General features: G+C 43.4%; 1 protein-coding gene across 9 annotated transcripts in view; it reads right to left on the bottom strand.

The window, feature by feature from the left end:
• Window positions 1-21,226, bottom strand: part of PATZ1 (POZ/BTB and AT hook containing zinc finger 1) — a 41,659-nt gene extending 20,433 nt beyond the window's left edge. Inside the window, exons 1-4 of one of the 9 annotated variants that reach the window (XM_060250350.1) lie at window positions 20,784-21,216; window positions 19,076-20,533; window positions 12,265-12,328; window positions 3,705-3,776 (exon numbers count right to left, since the gene is read on the bottom strand). In XM_060250350.1, the coding sequence (XP_060106333.1) occupies window positions 3,705-3,776; window positions 12,265-12,328; window positions 19,076-20,418 (1,479 nt within the window). In that variant the 5' untranslated portion in view covers window positions 20,419-20,533; window positions 20,784-21,216. Of the gene's footprint in view, window positions 1-3,704; window positions 3,777-12,264; window positions 12,329-19,075 lie in introns of all 9 variants that reach the window. The other 8 variants (XM_060250356.1, XM_060250353.1, XM_060250355.1 and 5 more) reach the window with 8 other exon arrangements.
• Window positions 21,227-23,995: the final 2,769 nt, after the last annotated feature.

Genomic DNA, 23,995 nt, shown 5'->3' with positions numbered 1-23,995 from the left:
TTAACAATATTAATTAAAAATACTGATGTGTTCACAGTGCAAAGGGAAGCCTCTCTTTTACCTATGAACCTCTCAAAGAAAGCAGGGCAATCAACTTGAGAGGCGAGGTTCTGCTCTAGAGCCAGGAAATAGACTTTGCAAAGACATTTCCAGAGGGTTAAGAGCTGAGCCTTGCCCTACAGAAAGAATATTCCACAATGGAAGGCAGCAAACCAATGTGGGAGCAGGAGTGGGTTGGGGAAAACAACACAATCCATCATATTTTGATGATGTGGCATGTTCAGGACTCCTGGGAAGAGGGTCAGGAAGCAGGGTTCCTTAGTCCCTCTCTGCCACTGTATACCATAGAGGTGCATATGGAGCTATGGTAAACCCATCGTAGGTGGGGAATCAACAAAATTAGGACAAGGAGGATGCACACATGCCCTCATGCCCCAGATGTACACCTCACTAGCCTTACTCCTTCTCACCAGTCTCTTTTTGTTCACATTGGTGGAGTCTGGCTGAAGGCTTATTTTAACCTGGGAAGGCAAAGTCCTGGCACTCCAAAAGCTTCTTTACATAACCTGCTTCCCAACTCTGCAAAGGAAGTCCCCCCCACCCAAGTACAGGATTCTTCTGAGCAAAGAATCCCAGACTCCATAGCTGTACACCTTGCTACATACAGCCCCCCCACCCAATAAAACTATAGAAAGTCAAAACTCAAAATCTCCACTGGGATTCAATATTATTAAAGTTCTTGTTAGATATCATGCTTATTACTCTCTGTACAGCACCTTCTGCCTAGAAGTCAGGGCTCTTTTCTGTCTTTCCATGCAGCTATATTTCATTTGCTACCATTTCAAGTAATTCAACACTTTGGCTCAGTTTAGATTTCATGGAAAACCAAGGATTAATTAAACAAACTATGGTTAGTTTTGGTCCGTCAAACCAGGAACTACAGACAAGATCTTAAGTTAATTTATTAATCACAATTGGCCATAATTATGGCTTTGCTAGATATATGGTTGACATCCTGCCATGATCCTGGCTTGCTCCCCAGCAATACTCCCAAAGTAGAACGAGAGAATGAAATCCCCAATTGTGAGGCAAACCAGGTTTTGTCACTGAGCAAATTCTGTTTTCACAAACTAACCATAGCTAAAATAAACCATGGTTTTGCTTGAGTTTTAATTGAATTCTACTCTGACAAGAGTGTGCTATTAGTCCAGCCAGAAGACCTTCTATCCAAGTAAAATGGTCAGACTAAAGATGAAGAGAAAAGGAACAATGAAGATGAGGTAGGAAAGGATCAACTGGAGCAGGCAGCACAGAAAGGGATGTGGGGATATATGGAAGGTGGCTTGCCAGACAGAGAAAGGGCAGCTCTTTGAGGTGCACAGAAGACAGAAAAAACTAAAAGGGGGGAAGGACAGCTAACATTTCTGGGGAAGAAAGAAATAAGGAGAGAAGTCTTAAAAGAGAAGTGAAAGGGAAAGGGTGTGTGAGGAAAACCAGGGCTATATATGAGTGTTGTGAATATGTGCCAGATTCAGCTTTGTCAGATGCTTCAGCAAGTAGTGTGTGGGTTGTGCCTGCTGAAATTGCTGAAACCACCAAATTGGCTGTGTATGATTTCTTGTGGCTCCTTTCTCTTCCCAAGACTAGCACCAACAGACTAAATTATGCAAAGCAGTACATAATGGAAGAGAAAGAGACATATTATGAGACATCATGGCCTGAATATGCAGACTGAAGAATCCACCTCTGCTTGGTACAGGCATGTACTTGTTTAAATGCTTAGAGAGGGAAAGTTCTCATCTCACAAGCAAATTAGGAGGAACTCGCACTCTATAGTAAGTGTCCTGCTCATCCTACACTAAGGATATCCTAAGATCAGAGGGCCAAATCTGACATGAGACTTTGTTGGGTAGGGACATGTGTGTCATAAAAAGTAATGCCAGGTTGCAGAGATATAAACTGGATAAAGGGCACAGACAAACTCAAAGATTTAAAAAAATGATTAGACCATTATCGGTCTTAAAGATGCTTTCTTTGTATCTCTCCCACAGGATCCAGGGAATTGGGCAAAGGAAGCTCTGGTTCTTTCCTTTTTTCCCCATGGGACCAGGAGGGGGAGAAGCCTCAACCAATCTAAGGAACAGAGGTTTGGCTCAGTAGCTCTGCTGTGCAAATGAAAGAGCCTGGCAAAGTAAGCTCTTCCTTCCCCCTCTTCCATCCCAAGGGAGGAGCCTCAGCAAACAGGGAAAATCCCATGCAATTGAGCAAACCTGGCAAAGTAAGCTGTGATGCAGAAGGAAACAAGCGAGAGGGAGAAGGAAGCAGACTACAGCCAGTTGCTCAGGGGCTTGATAGGAGCCCTCCAGGGGCCTAATTCGGCCCCTGGGCTGCATGCTTGACACCCCTGCCAAGACTAGAGTACTTATTAGATTGTGGCTACTTTTCCAGTGTTTTTTCCAATGGACCATAAAGGCCCTGAATTGTCCAGAAATATTCAGGTGAAAACTAGAACATGATAATAAACTCCACTACAGGAATAATCCCACATCATTTCCTTTCCCTATCAAGTATTGCCTGCCCTCATCGCAATTGTCCAATACAGATTGTGTTATGTGCAACAGTCCGATACATGTTGTGTTAATAAAAATCAATTACAAAGTTTCTCCTTGTTTCAATAGATTTTGGATAAAATACTATGAAAACATTAAGCAGTTGATTGTACCTTCTTCCACATCCAGGACAAAATCAAAATGATAACAAATTAACTTTGTTAGAGAATAACCTTGCATTACAAATGAAATAAAACCCCCAAAATATAAGGTTCTAATATAACCTCTAGTGACATAGCGCTGAGCAAAATAGGTGCAGCTTTCATTTAGTAAAAAAATAATATTTGGAAAGAAAGGCTTTAGATAGTATTTTAACATAGAATATGATTTTAAAGTTTCCTGATCAATGGACAAGAAGAAAAACTTCATCAGTCACAGTAAGTTAGACAATAAGAACTAGGAAAATGATGCTAGTGAAATCTGGGTATGATTCAGACTGAAATCTACATATATATTTGGCTTCTAGAAAGAACATGAGCTGCAGTTTAAAAATGACTCAGAACCATTAAAAAAACCCCCAAAACCAGCAAACCCCATATATATATATAAGCAAATCTCAGAAAGTGATTGTAAATAAAATCCACTGAGAAATTCTCTTTCACAGACTGCACTGAAATGCTCTTGTATGTATGGCTGTCATTCAGGACAGATTCCTAGAGGATTGTCTCCTCTTTTAAAGCTTCATACTACTACTAACTCATATTAGAGCTATATAGTGCCTTTCCATTGCTGTAGTTCTTTCTTTCACTTGCTGCCAAGTATTACAGAGGCCATTCTTTGTCAAAGTTAGTTATCGGCTGGATCAGCAAAAATAAACTTCTTTTTAAAAGGGTCAGAAATGTAACACTGCAGCTTGGAAATCAAAAACTGTTATCAGAACTTAATAAACAGACACAAAATCAGGTCTGAAGTTAACTACACATTTAAATATGTAAGATGTTAATGTCTTTAAAAATACAGTCAAATGTTATCAGAGTGGTGTTAGTATTTCTGGATGAAAACTCCAGTGCTTTCCTGTCAGACATTGCAAAGACAAATAAATATACCATAATTAGAGAAGTTTTTTTTAAAAAATAAACAGTATTTAAGAAATACCTCTTGAAGTTTCAACTGTTCTATGGATGTAGATGTCTCTGAGCTTATTCCATGGAGGCTGGAAATTTCCTGCTAATAGGCAGGAAGTAAGAAAGATTAGAAAAGGAAGAAACTCATTCGGCATTGTAATAATTTGGGAAAAGCACTGGGTTTATGAATGCTTTTTAACTTTTATTTTCCAGGCAATACAAATTTAGTTTTTTGAGAGTTAGATTTCCCCCAATTTTAAAATTGTCATATGTGATCGACAAGTGCCAGGTAAAGAAATACCCAACAACTGCTCCCCAATTATAATGGAAACAAGGTATTTTCTCTCAACCCTCCCCCCTCCTATTTCAGTAGACACTCTGAACTTCAAGGACTGGTCCCATGTCAGGATAGGCTAGCTAAGATGTCTATCTCTGTGCATAATAGAGACATTATGCTGTCAAAGTACTCTGAGGAAAATGATGCCCCAGAAGTGAATTTCTCATCAATGGCCAGTAACTCTCCCAATAATCCCTATGCTACTGCCTCCAAATAAGTGGAGAGCTGTTGGTGGGGATGCATTCAGAAGACACAAGTTGAACCAAGTCAGCACCGCAATGAGGCCACATCAATCACAGCAACCACAGGGCTAAGCGGATAAGTCCCATGTGGATATGCCAGGTCATCCAATTATGTCTCTGCATGATTGTTTTGGAGGCCTTTCACAATGCCAGAATCAAATTCAAGAAGGCTACCAAATGTATAAACTAGCCTGAAGTACAGTGCCATCTTACACTCTCTCATCTTGGTCAGCCTACCACCCCTCTTGGCAACTCAGCTAGGAGAGAGCAACAGTGCAGCAATAATATTTTACCTGGAAGAATTATCAGAATGTTGGAACTTTCCTCTATTATGAGGCGTTTGAATTTCTATGTCTCAGAAGGGCAAAAGAGCGGCATCCTATGAAAACATTACTTTCCTCACATACAACACACTCCTCTGACAGGCCACTTATGTCTTCCATCCACCATCACTTTATAGAGTGATTGTAATGCTGATATGTTTTTTGCTGTAAGCACCAAGAGAACTACTGAGACCCATTTTCTACCTGTTGTGACTGCATGCAGGGCGACTTTTAAAATCCTACGTTGACCTTAAGGGTTAAAAAAAGCAAGAACTGGGAAGAAAAGATGTGACCAGGTGCTCTTGAATATTTTCTGATCCTCTGAAGGTTAGTATACTAGACTGAGTTTTCTCTTTGTTGCAAGACAAAATCTTTGGTTCTAGTGTCTACAGGATCTTTTCTCTCTCCTGGAACTCCAGGGGACTTGCTCCACTGTTTTGAGAACCACAGCAGTAACATCCTAAGAACAAGATGTTATGCCAATGATTTTCAAACCTCAAGTCTTTTCAAGTCAACTCGGTTGCTGAGGAAATCTTGGCACAGTTGTTTCGCAAAGGATTCTGGAGCATGCTTGAGAGTGTACCTTCTGCTCACATCTCCTCACCCAATGTGCAGGTCTTTTCTGCCTAACCACTACCCTTCATGAACCACCCTAGAAACACTTGATTGGCTGTGCATGAGAGAGAAGAAGCTTATCCATTACTGGCTCTCTCAAAGAGGAGCCTCCTTATAAACTTTGACTGGGCTTCCTAAAATATCTTGAAATGCCACAAATGAGCAAGGAATAAAAAAGCACATTGAAGAATAAAAATAGAGTTCTTCATACATTAAAAAGATATATAAAATTATAATTTTTAATACGTAGAGAATGCTTTGCTGCAGCAATGCTTCTTCGTAATTAATTCTGATCTGATTTCAAAGTAGATCATTGTGCAGTGCATGTTACCTTAAACTGAAACTAGAGGGAGCTAAATGCAGCTTTTTACAATTGACTTCCAAGCAGCAGCTAAGCAAAATGGGGGAAGAAAAAAGCAGCATGTCATGGCAAACCTATACTCATTTCCTAGTTGCTAGTCTTGGGAATTTGACGACTGTTTGGAAACTTCACCTGGTTCAGAACACAGCAGCTGGGCTGCAGATTGGACCCTGGATTCTTGGATTTGCAAGCCAATTTGTATGCTATTCTTTCTTAATCAGAAAAACAGAACAGAGATACTTAACTGCTAAAACACAAAGGTCAATTAGTAAATGAAAATGGCATAAATTAACATGTTACCAAAAACATCATACAGGTGCCATTCTGATATGTCAAAAGGATGTGTAAGATAACTTTTAATTTACTGCACACAACACTCTTGTGCTAGGAAAGACAATCTTTAATTACTTCTTTCATTCCCAAGTTTCTCTTTAATTTCCAGTCTTGCTCAGGGCTTTTTTTGTAGCAGGAACTCCTTTGCATATTAGGCCACACACCCCGGATGTAGCCAATTCTCCAAGAGCTTACAGGACTCTTAGTACAGCTACCGAAGCTCCAGGAGGATTAGCTTCATCAGGGGTGTGTGGCCTAATATGCAAAGGAGTTCCTGCTACAAAGAAAGCCCTGCTTGCTAATTTAAAAATAGCCCTCAATAATCAACCAATTGAAGCTTTAAAGCACAGCCCACTGAGCTGGCTTCTTCCACAGTTCACCATTTCAATGCAATCCAACTGGGGGGTTTCTGCAAGAGAATTTCTGATGGCTTGTGTCCTTGGCTCATAAGCCAATTAAAGAATGCAGCTGTTACAACAGCATCAACATCAATATACCTAATTTTCAATATAATCAAATTTGTGCAAACTTATATCCACAGACTGAACCCATGAACATACAAGACAGATCTTTTTACAAACCTGAAAAAACCCAGGTTTGCAGATAAATATAAAGTCTATTTTAAAAATATATTTGGGGATTAACCCTGCAAAATAACAGAGGCAGCAACTGTGCCTTTAACATGTGAATGCCATCAGTGGATATTGCTAGGCAACCACAACAGTACTGCCATCTTTGGTACCTATCAGTAAAGATAAGGGGATAGGGCAGGGCACTTCTAAGGGATGCTTTCGTCTTTGAGGGAGAATTCAATGGCAGCTGGCCCAGCAGCAGCCACTAGCTGATGTGCTACTATGTGACATGCATGACTCACTTGCTAAAATTCAACAGCAGCTACTCCATGGAAGTCAGTATGGCACAATGGTTAGATTAGGACTTGGGAGACCCATGTTCAAATCCCACAGTGCAGAGGAAGCACATTGGTTAACTTTGGACCAGTCACATATTCTCAGCCTAACCTACCTCATAGGGTTGTTGTGAGGATAAAATGGAGGAGAGGAGAATCATATAAGCTGCTTTGGGCCTCTGTTTTGGTGTGGGATATTAGGCTTCTTAGTCCCCAAGTTTGGGTGGGAGATCCCCTAGTTTTGCAGGCTCCTTCCTTCCACCAGCCAGCAGGCTGGCAACAGGGGAAAGCCCCTCCCCAACAGCCGCAATATGCCTTTAGATTTCAGGAGGGTTCAGAAGCTTGCAACTTCCTGTTTTGGAAGGGGTGTGGGTGCCTTTAAATCTCAATGAGACTGAATCTGTGAGGGGTGAGCAAGAAGAGCCACATGTGTGTGAAAGAGAGAAAGCCAGAGAGCCCAATTCCTCTGTTTGTTTTGTATTCCTTTCAGAAGTTGTTTGCATAGTAAAAGGGGTAGTAAAGAGTTAACTAAAACGGGATAGAGGAAAATACCCTCTAGACCTCTCTCTCCATAAGTTGGTTGAAATACAGCAGATTGTTACATTCAGCAACTCTGGTGAGTAAAGCTATCTACACCATTGCCCCAGAGAGATCACAAAAGTGTCTGCATGCAAAATTGTTAAGTTTGGCTGCTTTGTGAGTGTGTGTGAGTTCACTTTCATTTTAGTGGAAGTGCAGCTGTCGTGAAACCATTTGAATGCAAAAAATGAAATCAAAAATGAAAAAAGAGGAGGACATGAAGACTGATTCAGGAGAATGGCACTGCTGTGTGTGTGTGTGTGTATATATATATGTATATATGTGTGTGTATGTGTGTATATATATATAGGGAATGGAAACGTCTCCCGGCTCCACCCTCAAAGCCCCTGATAGTTTCTGATATAAATAAAGTTTTTAAAAAAAACATAGCTGAAGATGAGGGGGCATAAAAAAGGTAACTGAGTTGGTGGGCTGGAAAAGAAAAAGGCAAAGGAGAGAGGCTATGGTGGGTGCCAGAAAGGAAAGAGGAAATAACGTGGGGAGGAGATATAATGGAAAATAATATACCCCCTGCAAGTCTTTGCAGGTTCCCCATTGTGCAACTGGGCCCAGCTCAGTCAGCTCTAAGCAACTTGGTCAGAGTTTTCTCAGGAGAGGTTGTCGTTGTGAGGGAAGGAAGGAAAACTGAAAATTGGGGGAGGGGGTGAGCAAATAAAGGTAGGTTGGTGGGTGGGTGGGAAAGAGAGAAGCAGGAAAAGAGGAAAGGCTACAGGGAGCTTGAGGAAAAGAGAAAATAGTGGAGGAGGGGAAAATAAGATTCCTCTCTCTAATCTTTGTGGGTCCCCTGCTTGTTTAATCATATTAGACAATATCCAGTCTGAAGAACAGTTGCTACCTCTCCTTACCTTTTACAATCCAAGTTTGTCACCAGTAGCAAATAGGAGCTGCCATTTGGTAACCAATAAATGAAATTTTACAAAAGTTTTCCCCATCCACTTTTTAGGTAACAAGTATGTACACCACAGAACCAGGATCTGGGAGACCCAGGTTCTAATCCCTGCTCTGCCATGGAAGCTCATTGGGAGACTTTGAGCCAGTCACACTCTCTTAGACTAATCTACCTCACAGGAATGTTGTGAGGATTCAGTGGAGGAGAGAATGATGTAAACTACTTTGGGTTCCCACTGCGGACAAAGGCAGAGTATAAATGAAGTAAGTAAATAAATAAATATCAGAGACATGTGCATGAGTGTGCATGTTAGTAAAGCTTATGTTAGTCAACAGTTTTTCCAGACTTATTTTAAAGACTGCATTTATCTTTTATGAACTCAAGGAAAGGGGGGGGGGCTTTTGCTACAGCCACATGCTTTCTGAAGTCCATGCTTTCTGGACTATAGATGAGTGGGAGGCAGAGGGCTGACTAGAGTGAGCAGTAGAGCAGGTGGCTAGGCTACTACAACATGGCAGCAGGAGAAAACAGTACTTGTCCAGAAGTCTCTCTGCATTGAGAGCTGGAGTCATGAACAGGTCAGAAGGAGACTTATAAGAAGAGGTGAGAAAAAACAAAAACAAATTGTGCACAGCTGTTGGAAGACAGCATGCTTTCAATTAACTTAACATTCAGATTGGCTGACCAACAGACAACTTAATTTTCTGGTGCTGTTCAAGACAAGTGAATAAGGCTTGGGCAAGGAAGAACAGAAGAACTGCTTTCAAAATGTAGACAGTCCTGTTCTGGTGTTCTGCTACAACCTGATTGCATATTATCAACAAGCCTTTCAAAGAATGCAGATAAACACTATTACCTGCTAATGTCTGTGTATCAAATCAATGCAAAGGCACAGTTACACAGGCCAGTTAAAAAGCTTGGCAACACAGCTTATCAGTTTGCAAATGCCACTAAATTGTGTGCCTCACACTCTCTAAGTAGCTTCAAGACTGAAACTGATGGAGGGCCAATTCAATGGTCACTTCGGATTTTAGAATTTATAGCTCCCTGAATTGACCTATAAATACAGACTGCTAAATCCAGATACAAAAATGTGTATTCATAAAATCCTACAGTGCATCCTTAGCACACCATGCCAGACACCTTTTATTTCCCGCCAGTCTGAAGAAGGGAAATTTTATTTACTGTTTCAAATCAATTTACAGTCATAGATCTTAAACCATTTGAGGCCTGAGACACATTAAGCAGCTTAATCTGAAAGCTCAAGTTTGAAGGTGCTGAGCTCTTCCCAACTTCCACAGAAGTCAATGGGAGCCATTTTGGATTCTGTTCACATAAATATCAGGCTGCTGTTTTAGGACTGCCAGGACTGCCAAGACTCCCCAACATCATCACAATTTGGGTTGCTACCTCTGAAGCAAAGGTAAGAACAAGAAAGGTAGCATAAATAATCAGTTGTCTTTGATCTATTAGCTTTTGTGAAAAGAAAATCTAAGATTTGCTGTCCTTAATGGTGATGGTTGGTTTTTCTGGGAGGTTTACATGCTTACAGGGTAGCAGCCCACAACACAATCCTGGACTAATGGGCTCTTTTTGCCTTTTCTCTTTCTTCAAAACCTGGTCTTTTTGACTGCTGCCAGAACAAGGTAAAGCCCACAACTATGCAGAAATGAACTATACTGTGCCTAAAATGGTCACACCTGGGCTTTGCATCTGAGTTTCCCACTCCCTGTGGGAAGGTTTGCTACTGTGGCAGTCTGATTGAAAACTGGCAAAGAAACATTTCATTGCACAAAAACCAAAATAAAAAGCTCACAATCCCTACAAGTGAAGGCCTGGAGGCCAATAAGGTTTGCTGACTCTCCAAACACCTTTTGTTATTACTCAACATGGAAAAGATTAGCAGAGGGAAAGACAGCAAATAGACCATCTCAGTCAGCTCCTTAGCAACCTGGTTTGCAGTGCATGTAATATAGTCAGGGGCCTAGGATTTGAGTCTGGGACTATGTGTAAGGCTCTATAGAAATCTCCAAGTTAAAAATTAGCAGTCACCCAAAGCATAATCTAGATTGGCAAAAGTGGACTTAGAATTCCCTATCCCTCCCTAACTCACCAGGGAAGAAGAGGCAGGGAAAAGCAAGGGTATAGACTTTACTCAAAGTTTCTACAGGGGATACTCCCCTTCCCCAAAACTAAAACAAAATTTCAGCAGGAAAAGTAATGAAGCAAGAAAGAAAAGTTGCTGTACACACAAATATTAAAGTTTTTAAAAGGAGTTTGTCTGACAGATTTCACTAGTATTTCCTGATTTCTGCCAAATGTGGAACATATCCAACCTGGGCTTACCTTTGGAATGTGTTTGGAGACAGCAGGAAGGACAGAATGCAGGCATCCACCTACTAACCAAGGACAAGGAGGCACACCCATATTTTCAGGACCTGCACTGCTTGCCTGTTACCCTTTGGGCCCAAGATTAACTTCTAAGTTCCCAAATGTCTCAGGCCAACTTGTGCCAGGGGGCACCTCTTCCTGTACAAGCCCACTAGTTCTGACTCTCTAGGAAGGATTGTCTTTGTTGTTAAGAAGGGGTTTTATTTTACTCCACCTTATCTTAAAAACAAGGTGGCAAATAAGATGGTCTTGCACACAAGAGTTGGCTCTGAAGGATAGCAAAGGACAGGCATTTGCCAACCCAAAGACCAAAGGTCTTCTGCCCTAACAGAGCTGACATTCTTTGTGAAGAACATCAAGAATAACTGAATTAATCAGTAGAATAGAGTAAGAGTCCAGTAGCACCTTAAAGACTAACAGAATTTGTGGCAAAGTATGGGATTTCATGAGTCACTGTTTGCATCTTCAAATCTGAAGAAGAGAGCAGTGACTCATGAAAGCTCATACTCTGCCACAAATTTTAAAGTGCTACTAGACTCTTGATCATTTCTACTGCTACCGAAGGACTAAAACAGCTACCCACCTTGAATTAATCAGTTTACAATCCCAACCCCAAGACCCAGGGGACCACCTGAAGGGTTCCAAAATCCTGGCACTGCCTTACATGTTACCATTATTAACAATTACTTCAAAGGAGTCCAGAGACACTTATTAATTAAAATCAGGTTTTGAAAGTAACAATTTAGGGGCACTTGCTCCCCCACCCTGATTCACTTTATCAAACGTTAACAATGGTTATATTTAATAATGAACCTGACAAGAGGGAGAGGCAGGGGAAGTCTATGCATGAACAGGAAGGGAAAGTTGCAACGATCTGGGAAATATGACAACTGCATCATGTTCTGGTGTCTACAGGCTACCTAATTCAAAAACCAGAAATCCCCATTAATCTAATAATGAATGCAAATCTGTCATTTCAGTTTAAATGTAAAAGTTTTGAGTTTTTCTTCACACTAAAGCATAACTGTAACTGAAAATACACTGAAAATACACACATACACAGTGTCACAGTTAATACTGAGCTGATACTACACACTGCTCCTCACTGGGAAAAGAAAAAGAAAAAGCTTCCAATTTTGCTCAGTGCAATGTTCTGAAGGCTGTTCAAAGTGGGGGCAGTGGGGGAGTGAGCTGTAACATGTTAATGCGCAATTGCTAGCTAGAATTTTCCCAAAATTAAAAGATGATACGTGAGCCACTTGTTGGTGGATACACAGAAGAGAAGAGAGAAACCATCTGCAGTATTGACAAAGACAAAGCTGCAAAGAAACAGATCCAGAGTGGGGGTTTGGCTTGAGACGCAGGAAGGAACATCTGGGAAGGGGGAAGGGATGTAGAAGAGACAGAGACACAAGAGATGACATCAGGATGAGGGTTGGGTTGGCAAAGACAGATGCAAAGGAGCGGACAGTCTCTTGGGACATTTGCAAGGAATGGCCACCCCCACTACCATAAAATGCATTTTCACATTCTTTACATGCTCACGCTATCAGAGTTGAATACCCTCCTTTTCCCCTCCCCCGTCATTCCTACCTGACACTTGTGAGGTCTCTCTGATGTGTGCACCTGTTTGATGTGTCCATTCAAGTGGTCAGGCCTTTAAAAAATGCACAAAAAGAATAAATCTACAATTACTTTTGCATCCAAACCAACAAAGATTTTCAGTTGACACATTAGCTAAGCTGTGCAATTCACTCACACAATCAGTTATATTTTATCGATGTGGCTCACAATGTTTTTATGCTCTGTACAAAAACCTTCTTCTACAAATTTCCTTTGAAAACAATGGTTTCATTCCTGTGCAGAGCTAAGCAGCATAAGTCTCACAAAATTCAATTGGATGTAAGTGTCCTGTGTGCAGGATTCCAGTCACACCAAGTATTTCTTCTCAGAAGAGGGTATGAGCCAAAGTTAAATGATCTTGGACAACATTTCCAAAGCAGGCTACAAGACCTATCTAATTCATAAAAAGAAACAAAGCCATATAAAGCCAAAGTCAGGTTGGCCTCAATAAAATGTATCACATTTTACCTGATTCACAGTAAGTGGTGAGCATCTGGACAACTGCTATTTCTACTGAAGCTAGAAATCTAGAAATTGCTTTTCAGACACACTCATTTGAAAACTTCAGCCCCATAAACTTCCTGAGAAATTTTATTTACATACAGTTTAATGTTTTAAGTACTTTTGTATGCTTCCCTGCATGCAGTGCCTGAAAAGTGGGTGTCTAAATTGTAAATATAAGTAAAAAATAAAATTTCAAGATTGCAAATGCTCTCTAACAAAATGGAAGCTAGAATGATTAAGGCAACACATACAAATACCAGAGTGCTGGAGTTTCAAAGAAAAAACGTAAGCTATCCAAAACATTTTAAAGCTGGTGGCTCATCCTGGAACCTCTCTCTTTAAAAAGCAGTAGATCCAAGCCCCTTGCTTTTATGCAGGTTTACTCCAAAGTTACCCACAGAACAAAATCTAACACAAGCCAGCTGTGATGTTTAATTGAAAACAACAGGATTTAAGTTACTTACTTGCTGTGTTTTTATACTGCTTTTCCTCACTGCACAAAGCAGTTTATAATAAATTTAATTTAATAATTTAACAGTGACAAAAAAAACTGACATACTATAAACAACAATGCAACTAAGTAGAATTGGAATAAAGTCAGGAAAAGACCTATCTAAACAATGCAGCTTTATGCTGCCCCCTGAACTGAGAAAAGGCAGCCCATTCTAAGATGAGGTCACCACAGAAAACTTCCTTGACCTGGCAGTCAGAGACCTCAAATCCTTCTTAGTCTGCAAACCCATGCACACTTACTGATGAATAAAACCTGCTGGACTCAGTGGGAATTTACTTCCAACTAAACATGTAAAGTATTGCACTTCATGCTCATATTCCTTGGATTTCAAGAGGCCTTACCCACAGCTAACATTTGCTGGACTGAGTGCTTTCTAAGAGAACCCACAGGGTTCAGAAGGAGGACTTCCCAAGTAATAGGACTGCACTATTAAGACTGTAACCTTAATTCTACTAATTCAGAAAATCTCCATTAGAGAATGCAAGAGAAACTGAAAACTACTGTTGTGTTAGGTCTATTTTTTCAGCTTTGTTTTGAATACAGGGAGCCTGAAAAGCTGCTGATTTTGTTAACGGGAGGAGTTTTTTCCCCCTGGTGGGAAGAAAGCCTTGCATTGTCTGAAACCCAAAAGCTGCTTGGAAACTAATTATCCCACCCTCCTCCCCCAGTTTTTCTGTCTTCAGCCAATTACATAGGGCTCAATGGAATCTGGAGACAGAAGATAAAACAGCTCTTCAGTTCAGTTGTTAAGTCTGATGTAAGGCAGGTGGGATAGACCTGCCCAACAGGATACTCTGGTTTGGGTCTAAAAGTCACTTGTATGCTCAAAGACACCTCCAGTTTAATGGCAACAATGCTTCATGAATCGTTTCCCAATTTTAAGGGCTGCTACAAACATTAACACTGATTTCTAGAGAAATCTGTTCAGCTAAAGAAATCAATTAATAGATGAAATCTGTGTAAATATGTATACCAATAAAACCAACACTTCTGAAGAGGGAAAACATGCTTCTTGGATCAGGATACTTGGAAGTAAGCCTCACCAACTTCAATAAGCCCTACTAATATGTAAATCTGCAAAAGTGCACTGTTAAAGTATGCTCTAGCCTGACAGGTGATTGCCTTGGTGATGAGGTCAGCTAACCAGCTTTGTTTTTTATTGCTGATATTGTGAACATACAAGGGACTACTAACAGTCTTGCTGATGGGAGAGAAACATGGCGAGTTCCAGTTTTGAAGAAAAGAGAAAGGAGTAACTGGGAGTGCTTTTGAAAATCATTTGGAAGGTCCCCAAGCAAGCAAGCCAGTTAATCACATGAACACATGAAACTATCTTATACCAAGTCAGACCACTGATTGATCCATCAAGGTCAGTAATGTCTACTCTGACTGGAAGCATCTCCGGCGCAGATTTGTCACATCAACTACTGCCTGATCCCTTTAAAACTGGAGATGAAGGAGGGGGATTGAATCTGGGACCTTCAACGTGCAAGGAAGATGCTCTACTACTGAGCCATAGCCACTCCCCAACCAATTCAATACCATAGCTTTAAAAGTTCAGTAATCCTGACCATGCTGAAAGCACAGATATGGCTTTTTTTAAATAAGGGACTTTTAGGTCCTGGTTCCCAATATACTATAGAATATACACATCCTGGCCTGTGGTTCAAGACATCAGCATGCCACACATCACCTGCAGACTCCTACATTCAAGCTGCTCTAACAATCAAGCCACTCTTGAAAGGCAAAACTGGAAAAGTTGACAACACTGCTTTCTTAAATCAGTAAAAACTTTGGCTAGAGAACATTTCAGAACCTCTTTTTAAGATAGTCTGTTGGGCACATGTAACGCTCAGAGGAATGGGGGTTGTAATAGGATTTGTTGTCCCTTAGTCTTTGTTATTAATCTTCCTTCAAACAAAAGAAAAAGCTTTTTCTTTGGGGTGGTGGGGGGGACAGAAGTAAGTTCTTCCTGTGTCTCAAGCTTAAAAAACTGCAGGAGCTCTCATTAACAGAGTTTGAACAATAAAACTGCTTCAGTGTCCCACTAAAATTTGTTTATTTCCATGCAAGAATGTCTAGGTTTGTTCTGTAATGCCTCAATGTTGAATATACTTACTTTCAAATAAACATTATTATGGCGGGAGTATAATGGCTCAATCCTAACCATGCTTACTCAGAAGTCCCATTTGTGTCATCGGGACTTGTCAAAGATACCAATCCTGACAACCTGTGGTTGGTAATTTGTTCCCCTGAAAGTCATGACATTTATTTCACAGTGAACATATTTATATTTGGAGTTTCAGTCATCCAGACTCTGAAGCAATATATGTACCTAAGTTTGATAGATTCCACAAAAGCTTCCATTGTCTTGTACACCAAGAAGTAATACAAGATGAATTTCATATCCAAAGTGGAAGAAGTCTTAAATATCTGCTCCTCTTTTTTTTTCTTTGCAAAAAGCAGAGGGGTGGGAGAAGGAGGTTTTGATTTTTGCTGCAGAAAATTCTTAGTTCAACTGCCATACCACTCTGTATATCTAAAGAGGAATCTTACAGTTTACTAGTAACTTCTTGCTGCCCTTCCGCATGCCAACAATTCAGGTCTAACTGCAGATGGGACTGGTGAAATACCAAAGCAAAAACAGAACTCCAAATGGACTCTGTTTCCCATAACAGTGCCCATTCTTCTTGAACCAGGGCTGGTCAACTGGACAAACATCCGAAGTTAATTCTTTGAGCAAATGTACTTAGACCAGTGCCAGTGAAGCAATGCAGGAATTCAACAGGTGCAAAGACAGAATCTCTTGCAAAACTACAACGATCCTGCAGTATAACTCCCAAATTCCACAAGAAAGTCACCTGGAATGGTAAAATGTCTTATGTCAGTCCTGCCTTTAACTGACCCTTATATAAAGCCTCCCAACCAGATTACTTCCTGAGCTCTACCAGCTGCTTGTTTACACCACATATTAACCAGGTCTACTTAGTGGGCTTTACTCTCAGGGAAGTAACCTCAGGATTGCACTGTATGTTTCCATATTTTACATTAACTGGGAAGTAAAAGATAGCCATTTTGTTTAAATACTAAGGGCAAGGCTTTTTCTGAACAGGAACACAGTTCCAGCTGGCTTGGTGTCAGGGGATGTGGTCTAATATGCAAATGAGTTCCTGCTGGGCTTTGTCTACAAAAAAGCCCTAACTAAGGGCACATTATTCCACCCCCCCAAGTGCACGGCTACTGATCATTTCATTTGGGTTTGCACAGAAGAATGTTACCCTTTAATAAAACAGAAATATCTTCACAGAGATAAATGTGAGATTACAAAGACCAGAGGCCGCAACTTCATAATGTATGATCACTCAAACCTCAATGCTGGAGTCACTTCAGAATGAGCTAAGAGCCTAAAGGGCCTCAGCTCAGAGGTAGATCACATGCTTTACATGTTGATGTGTCCAGGTTCAATCTCTGTAATTCTAGTTAAAAGGATCTCAAGCAGCAAGAATGAGGGAAGCATGTCTGAGACTTTGGTGAGCTGAAGGCAGCATAAAGTGTACTGTGCATGACAGACCAAAGGTCTGATTCAGTATTAGGTAACTTTGTAGGTTTCCTATGACCACTCAAGGGTTGGGGAGAACAACTAAGCAAACCTTAAAGAAAAAAGTTTCAGGAAACACTCTTAATTTCTGTGAACACTGTTTTCATAAGATGTTGACAAATTACCAACATTCAAATCAGTATATTCCAAGCTCCTACAAGCACAAATGAAAACACACATGTCTTGGCAGGATATAGGCTTTAAACATGGGTACATGCCAGAGATGCTTTAGTTAAGCTGCTAACTCCTCCCTTCAGTGAGGGAAGAGCCTGCACCTATTCCTCACAGTGGCCGCCAACACCACCACTGCCATGTTTCTTTAAAACATGCATATGTATGTCAGAATCACTGAAAAATAACTGGCAGCTGGCACAAGCACAAAAATACAGGAACGCTGGAGATGGCATGGAGGGCCATCTGGAAAGGCTTAGAACAGGATCTATGGGATGGCCTTTTACAGCCCAATCCTCTGTGCACAAACAGTAAGAATTTTGACTATATTCAGTGGGATTGTCTTACCCCCTAGTAAATTTGCACAGGACTGCAGCCTCAATGGTGTGAACCGAGCCAATGGTGTGAACCGAGCCAACGATGCCATTGAAACTAGTGTAACGTATAATACAATAATGTAGGAAATTGTTGAAACCTACTGGACTGAGGGGCAAACGAAGACAGGCTTTGTACTCTTATTTCTTTCTTGCTGCTATCTGCTTTTCCCCTTTACATCAGTTCCATAGAGAGAGCCACACTGAAGAGGGACATGCATTTGGTGTCAACCGTTTAACAAACCTGGTTTTCTAAAGCAGTAGTTGAGAAAGTAAAGTCCTGGTTTAACATGGGCATCACCACAAAGGTGAGAGAGAATACTGCCCCTGTTTGTTTTTTTTAAGTCATATGAATTCGCCCTCAATCCATGAATTGGACATGATCAAGGTCATCATATACAGGCAAGGCAGATCTCATTCCAAACATTCTCATCTATTTCTAAGAAGGAGGGAATGACGGGAATGCTCTAGATTCTTCTTGACAAAGTTGGGAGAAGAATTCAGGTTTTACTCTATGCTACTGATATCTACATACTGTAACACAAAAACCAGAACTGATCTCCCCTATGATAATCTTGCCATACACCCAATTTGGAAAAAGGCAAAATGCTAGAAAAAAGACTGTTCATTTCAAACCATTCTCCTCATGAGAAGCCTCATTAACTAAGCCAACAGAATCTGATGGTTAGTTTCAGACTAGCAACTGGAAGACTCAGGTTCAAATCTCCAGGTTGCTACAAAAGCTTGCCTGGTGACCTTGAGCCCATCACACACATTCAGTATACATTACTTCATGGGGTGGCTGTCAGGATAAAATAGGAGAAATGTTATAATCCACATTGGGTCCTCACTGGGAAGTAAACTGGTGTATCAATGCAGTAAATAAATGGACTCCAATAAGTTTTATATGGCTACATGATAGACAAATGTGCTGTTTTCCAAACCAGATCCTGCACTCCGTAGATTTTCAGTCTCTCAAGAAGCCCCCTTCTCCTCCCTGCAAGTGCACACAGCCTTGCTGGCTACATGCCCACTAAATGGCTGTGACTTCTTGCAGTGCAATTCTGAACGCATTTACTCAAAAGCAAACTCCATGGAATTTAATAGGGCTTCTTACTCTCTAAAATGCTTCTCTGGGAGCAAACCACATTCAACACAGTTGGATTTACATCTGAATACACATTATATTAATAGGATTAGGCTGTTAGAGTCCCTTTGCCTATGACAGCCTGAATACATACATCACTGTTTGCCACAACAAAAATGAAATAGTTGTCAAGGAGCCATGCCCCTCCAAACACATTCACAAGGGAGCCATGGGCCATTGCATCTCCATAACACAAATGCTTGGAGTTATGCATCTTCCCTTCCACGTGTTGCATTTACTATAATAAACACTATAGAATACTGGCAAACTGAGCTGAGATCTGAAGTATAAGGCTGCTCCTTGCCTGTGGCCTTGGACAATACCAGTTTGGTCTACTGTAGCTCTTACAAAGTTCCACTTTAACCTGTGGAGCAGTGAGGCAGACCTCCACACTGGTCTTTTAACTAGTATTACATTGGCCACTAAAGGAGTTAAGAGAATTTGCTTTCAACTTTCAAAACCGGTTATCTTACCTAGAGAAACCTTTTCCGCAGCTCTGACAAATGTAAGGCTTTCCCACAGACCCGTCATGGGACCGAACATGATAGGACATTCTGTCTTTCCTCTTGAACCGCAACCCGCACACCGGGCAGGAGTAAGGCTTCTCACCAGAATGTGACAGCTTGTGTCGGTTCAAGTGGTACACGTCCCGAAAAATCTTCCCACAGATCTCACAAGCCACCTGCTTTCTTGTCCGGCTTCTTTTTCGGGGGGCCTCGGGGTCATCCAGACCTGGCACCCCGTTTTCACCAAGCCTTGGTGGGGGGATGTCTATGTAGCCCAACTGTAAGCTGGTTACCCCATGCTGAGCTTCGTGCTGCCGTAGGCGGTTGGCATCTGTAAATACTTTCCCACAGAGGCCACAAGGAAGAATACCTGCATCCCTCAAGCCCCCTGGAGCACTGAACATCATGGAGTCCAAAAGGTTGGCTTTGCGGGGCCGGCCCCTTCCCCTTTTGCTGTTCAACGAGGGAGCAGCAGGACCGACATTCTGGAAGGGTGAAGCCAGCAGGGGTGGTGACAGTGGTCCTGCCACCATAGGCAGGCGGTCTACCCCCTGCAGGACAGGCAAGGACGACTGGGTAGCTGCAGAGAGCGCAGCCCTGGTGGCCTCATCTTCAGGCATTCCAGCGATTCCGTTGCCATTGGGTGCGAGTCCAGTGCCATTGGTCATGTCAAGGGGGAAACCGAGATCAGTGGTGGCTGCCCCAGGGCGAAAAAGCATGATGTCCGGGCGAGCAGCAGGGGGGACTAATATCTGCACGTTGGACTGTTTGATGACCTCTTGGCAGATGTCAATGACAGAACGCATGAGGAGGAACTTAGCAGCGGTCATGAGCTCGGGGAAGCTCTCCAGGCGCACCACAATGCGGGAGGTGTAGGCAAAGTCTAGGATGTCCCCGAACACCTTGGAGCTGATGGTATGCATCTCCAGCTCCCTGCCGACCCCGGAGGCACCCCCTGCACCGCCGCCGCCCCCAGCCGCCTCAGCGGCGCCCCCGTCCTGCGCCCCGGGCCCTCCTGCACCTCCTCCGTCGGCCCCACCGCTCAACCCTTGGGCGCTGAAGACGGACTCGAAGTACTCGCTGCAGGCGGCCAGCACTGCCCGGTGCGCTGGGAAGCTCTCGTCACCTACCCGCAGGAGCACGTCGCAGAAGCGCCCGCCGTTCTTGCGCTGCTGATTGAGGCTGTGCAGCAGGTCGGCGCTGTGGCGGCTCACCTGGTACGTGTAGCAGCCTGGCGGGGTCGGACCGCAGGAATTGGCGGCAGCAGCGGCGGCGGCTGCAGCGACAGCCGCCTCACTCACCCGCTCCATCGAGGCTGGCGACCGGCCTGCCCTGCCCGCTTGCCTTCCCCGGCTGCGGCCAGCAGGGGGCGCGCTGTCTCGGCGCTCAGCCGCTCCCGTCGAAGGTGCCCGTGCGCGCGTCCGCCTAAAGACAGAGAGAGATGGGGCGGGGGAAAGAAAGGAGAAAAGGAGGAATGGCGCACGCGCTCACCCCTCGCGCCTTACAGAAAATCCCCAGGCCCCAACGGCGCTGTGCGCGAGCGCGCAACGCTGTGCTTGGCAAAGGCGCGCGGGGATCGCGAGGCAGCGAGGAGGAAAGAGGAGACGGAGAGACAGAAGCAAGGAGGGAGGGAGGAACAAAAGGCTCGGGCAGAGGGGGGCGCGCGCGCACGGACCAGCAATTGCAGCAACAGCGAGGCCCCCGCCGGAGAGAGGGGGGAGGGTGCTTCCTTGCAAGCTCTTTGCGGCCGCCACGAGGCGCTGCGGCGGACCGGGGAAGGCAGCCGGTGTCGGAGGAGGCAGCGGCAGCTCCTTTTCTTCGCGGTCGAAACCTTGGAAGTTTTCGGGGACTGCCGGCGCTCTGTCTTGTCTATCTGTTCGTCCCCCTCCCTCTGTGTGTGTGTATGTGTGTGTGTTTGAAGAGGAGGAAAGATGGCAGCGGCTGCACTTCCTCTTGCACTTTCACCCCTGGGGGGGAGGAAGAGGGGGGGCTGATAGTACAAAGCCCCCCCGTTGAAAGAAAATCTCTCGCTCTGTCCTCTGCGGGGTTCTGCTCGCCGCTTCGGCCTTCGCTGGTGGGCCGCCCAGGCTGCCGCGTTGCAAACTTTGCTGTCTCTTCTCCAGCTTCGGCGCCCCCCACCCTATGGATAAAGGACCCCCCCACCCACCTTTTTCTCTCCAGCCACTAAAGCTCTTCCCCCCTCCCTCGCTTCCTGCCCCCCTCCCTCCCCGCATCCGCCAATGCAAAAGCAGCCAGAGGCGGCAGGCCGGCCCCCACCCCACGCCACCACCAACCCCCCTTCCTGGCCACGGGGGCTGGGGGCTGCTGCAGTAGCCCTCCCCCTCCCCAGCACAGATCTGCCAATGCCGAGCAAGCAGCGGCAAAGGCCCCCGCCCCAGGCTGATCAGGGTGGCGGGTGGGACTGGTTTGCAAATATCCGCCCCCCCAATACATGCATAAAAATAATCTGTCGTCTGAAAGGGGGGGGAGTAGACTTTAATCCTCCCCCCTTGGTAAATGCAGATGGTGCAATTCAAGAACTCTGCCCCCGTAGAGCTACAGAGAAAGCTTCCCCCTCCCGCTAGGGGAAATCGATCCCTGAGCTTTGGACAGAATAAGACACAAGCAGGCTTAGTTTGCAAAGGAAGGAGCGGGGGCGGGGATCTTGGCTGAGGCAGAGACCCCCTCCCGAAATTGAACCGTCCCCATGGTGTGCGGGAGTGCCCTTCTTGGGCCCACCGCCTCTAGATTGCGAAAGGAACTCTACCTCCCCCTCTTCTGTGCATGGGCTCAGGAGAACAGTTCAATTCAAGACCCTGATTTAGATCCGAAGAAGTTATGGAGGCCCTGCTCGAGCCGGTCTTCATTAGATTCAAATACCAGACAAATAATTGCAGCTAGGATAGGGCCTTAGCCTTACCTTCCTGAGTGTTCCAGGAGTCTCTGAAGTTTGCCTGCATGTTTTCTCCAGCTTTTACTTTTGGAATGAGTTGCCCATATGTTGCTTTAGGACCTGAAAAATAAGCCACTGTAAATGTTGGTATCTCTTCAGGACAATGTTCCCTCTAAATTGCAGTGTCTTGTGAGCAAAAATTGTACTTTGTGAGCTACTGGTATTAAAGTTGTGAGCTGCTGCATAAATTACTGTGCTCTGGGGTCATCCTTCCTGAGCTTAGACAAAAAGGTATGAGCCAGAGGCTAAATATCTGTGAGCTAGCTCACGCTAACCAGCTTAGAGGGAACACTGCTTCAGGAGCCTCTGACCTGTGGCAATCACAACAAACACCTCTAGAGCTAGGAAAAGCACTTCAGTTTTGGGGCATGTCTTTCAGATCACTATCCCAGGGAGGAATAATGAGTGCTTCTTTTTTCCCCTTCTTTCAAGTATCACTTTTCTTTATGGATGCATTTTTGACTGGGCAACAGGGCATGTTTAAATTGCATGCAAAACTTCCACTCCTGGAATCTTAGCAAGGAATTCCTCATTGAGCAGCAAATAAAATGTGAAACCATTGTGAGGATTGATGTGCAAATGAGCAACATGCCTTCAACAAACCCCCTCCCCCACGCAGTATCCTAACATCTGCTTGAGCCCCCCTCCCCAGTACCTTGACTCCCCTGTGAAATAATTTTTTTTACTTCTATGGCAGTCTTCTAAAGCACAAGGCATGTGTGTATGAATGATGTATGGCTTGCTGAATCCTTTTATTCCAGATATGCTGATGGCAAAAAACAAAACAAAAAAACCCTACATCAAATCCTTGTGCAGCAGCGCTAGCGGTATTGTCCTTTAAATCTGCTTTCTCATTGCCGGAAGCAATTACTGTCACAGAAATAAAAATCTGCTCGGCACAAGTGATGTTCATATTTAAACAGGTGGTATTTCATACGCTTCTTAATACTGAAACAGAATAAATGGCACTGCTCTTTTGGAGTGTAATAACCTCTTGTTCTTTCCCTAAAACCACCTCTGGTTTCAACATTGGGTTTGTTAGCTTTTTTCAGTTGTTCTCCTTAACTGATCTTGAAGGGATGATGCTTTCTTTAAATGTGTTGGCATGGTACAATTGTGTCTCCAAACTCTGTCTGTTTGGCTGTTATTTATTTACTTAATTTATAGCCCAGCTTTCTCACTCGAGACTCCAGACTGAGTAAATCAAGACATTTTAGGATGGGAGGAGGCCCCTCCCAGCTTATATAGTTACTAGGCAATTCATTCCTTTATCTTTTGCTCCCGCAGGAGCTTTGTTTGATTAGCTGTGCGTGATGTTTTGTCCATATTTTGCAATTTCTCTGAATTGAATCACTGGGCTGTGCAGGGTGGGTCTTATTGTACCCTGATGAGGACCCCAGTTCAAATCCCTGCCCAGCCATTAAACTGGCTGGGTGACCTAGGGCCAGTGTTACAAGGTGCTTGTGAGGGATGTATTTTGCCCTGAGCACCTTGGAAGAAGGATGGGTTAAAAATGTGCTAAATATAAAGCCTAGAGGCTGAGATTTGGCTGTCTGAACTTTAGCCACCCTAACCTCTCCAGCTCCTGGCCATCCTCCCCAGCCCTACATCCATTCTCTTCTTTGTTTTTCCAGTCCCCCCCCCCTTAGGGCCACCTTCTCTTTCCATTAGTACTCTTCTATGCTTCTCTTCCAAGGCACCTTCTAACTCAATATACTCTTATAACTGCAATAGTCTCAAAGAGGGGCATTTATATTTCTCTCAAGATGTAGAACATGAAGAATAATATGTATGCTTTGTTCAGAGGACAGCTTTGTTTCAAATGTCAGCAATCCAAGATCTATTCATTACATTGATTATTAGATGGAGTGCTTTAGAAAGTGCTTGTACTCATATATAAAGCTGCACTGGTTTCCACCAATTCCACCCTCAGG

Source organism: Heteronotia binoei, chromosome 11, assembly GCF_032191835.1.
Source record: "Heteronotia binoei isolate CCM8104 ecotype False Entrance Well chromosome 11, APGP_CSIRO_Hbin_v1, whole genome shotgun sequence".
NCBI classification, from domain to species: domain Eukaryota; kingdom Metazoa; phylum Chordata; class Lepidosauria; order Squamata; family Gekkonidae; genus Heteronotia; species Heteronotia binoei.
The sequence above is the reverse complement of the archived record's forward strand: the minus strand, read 5'-3'. Positions and strand labels throughout refer to the sequence as shown.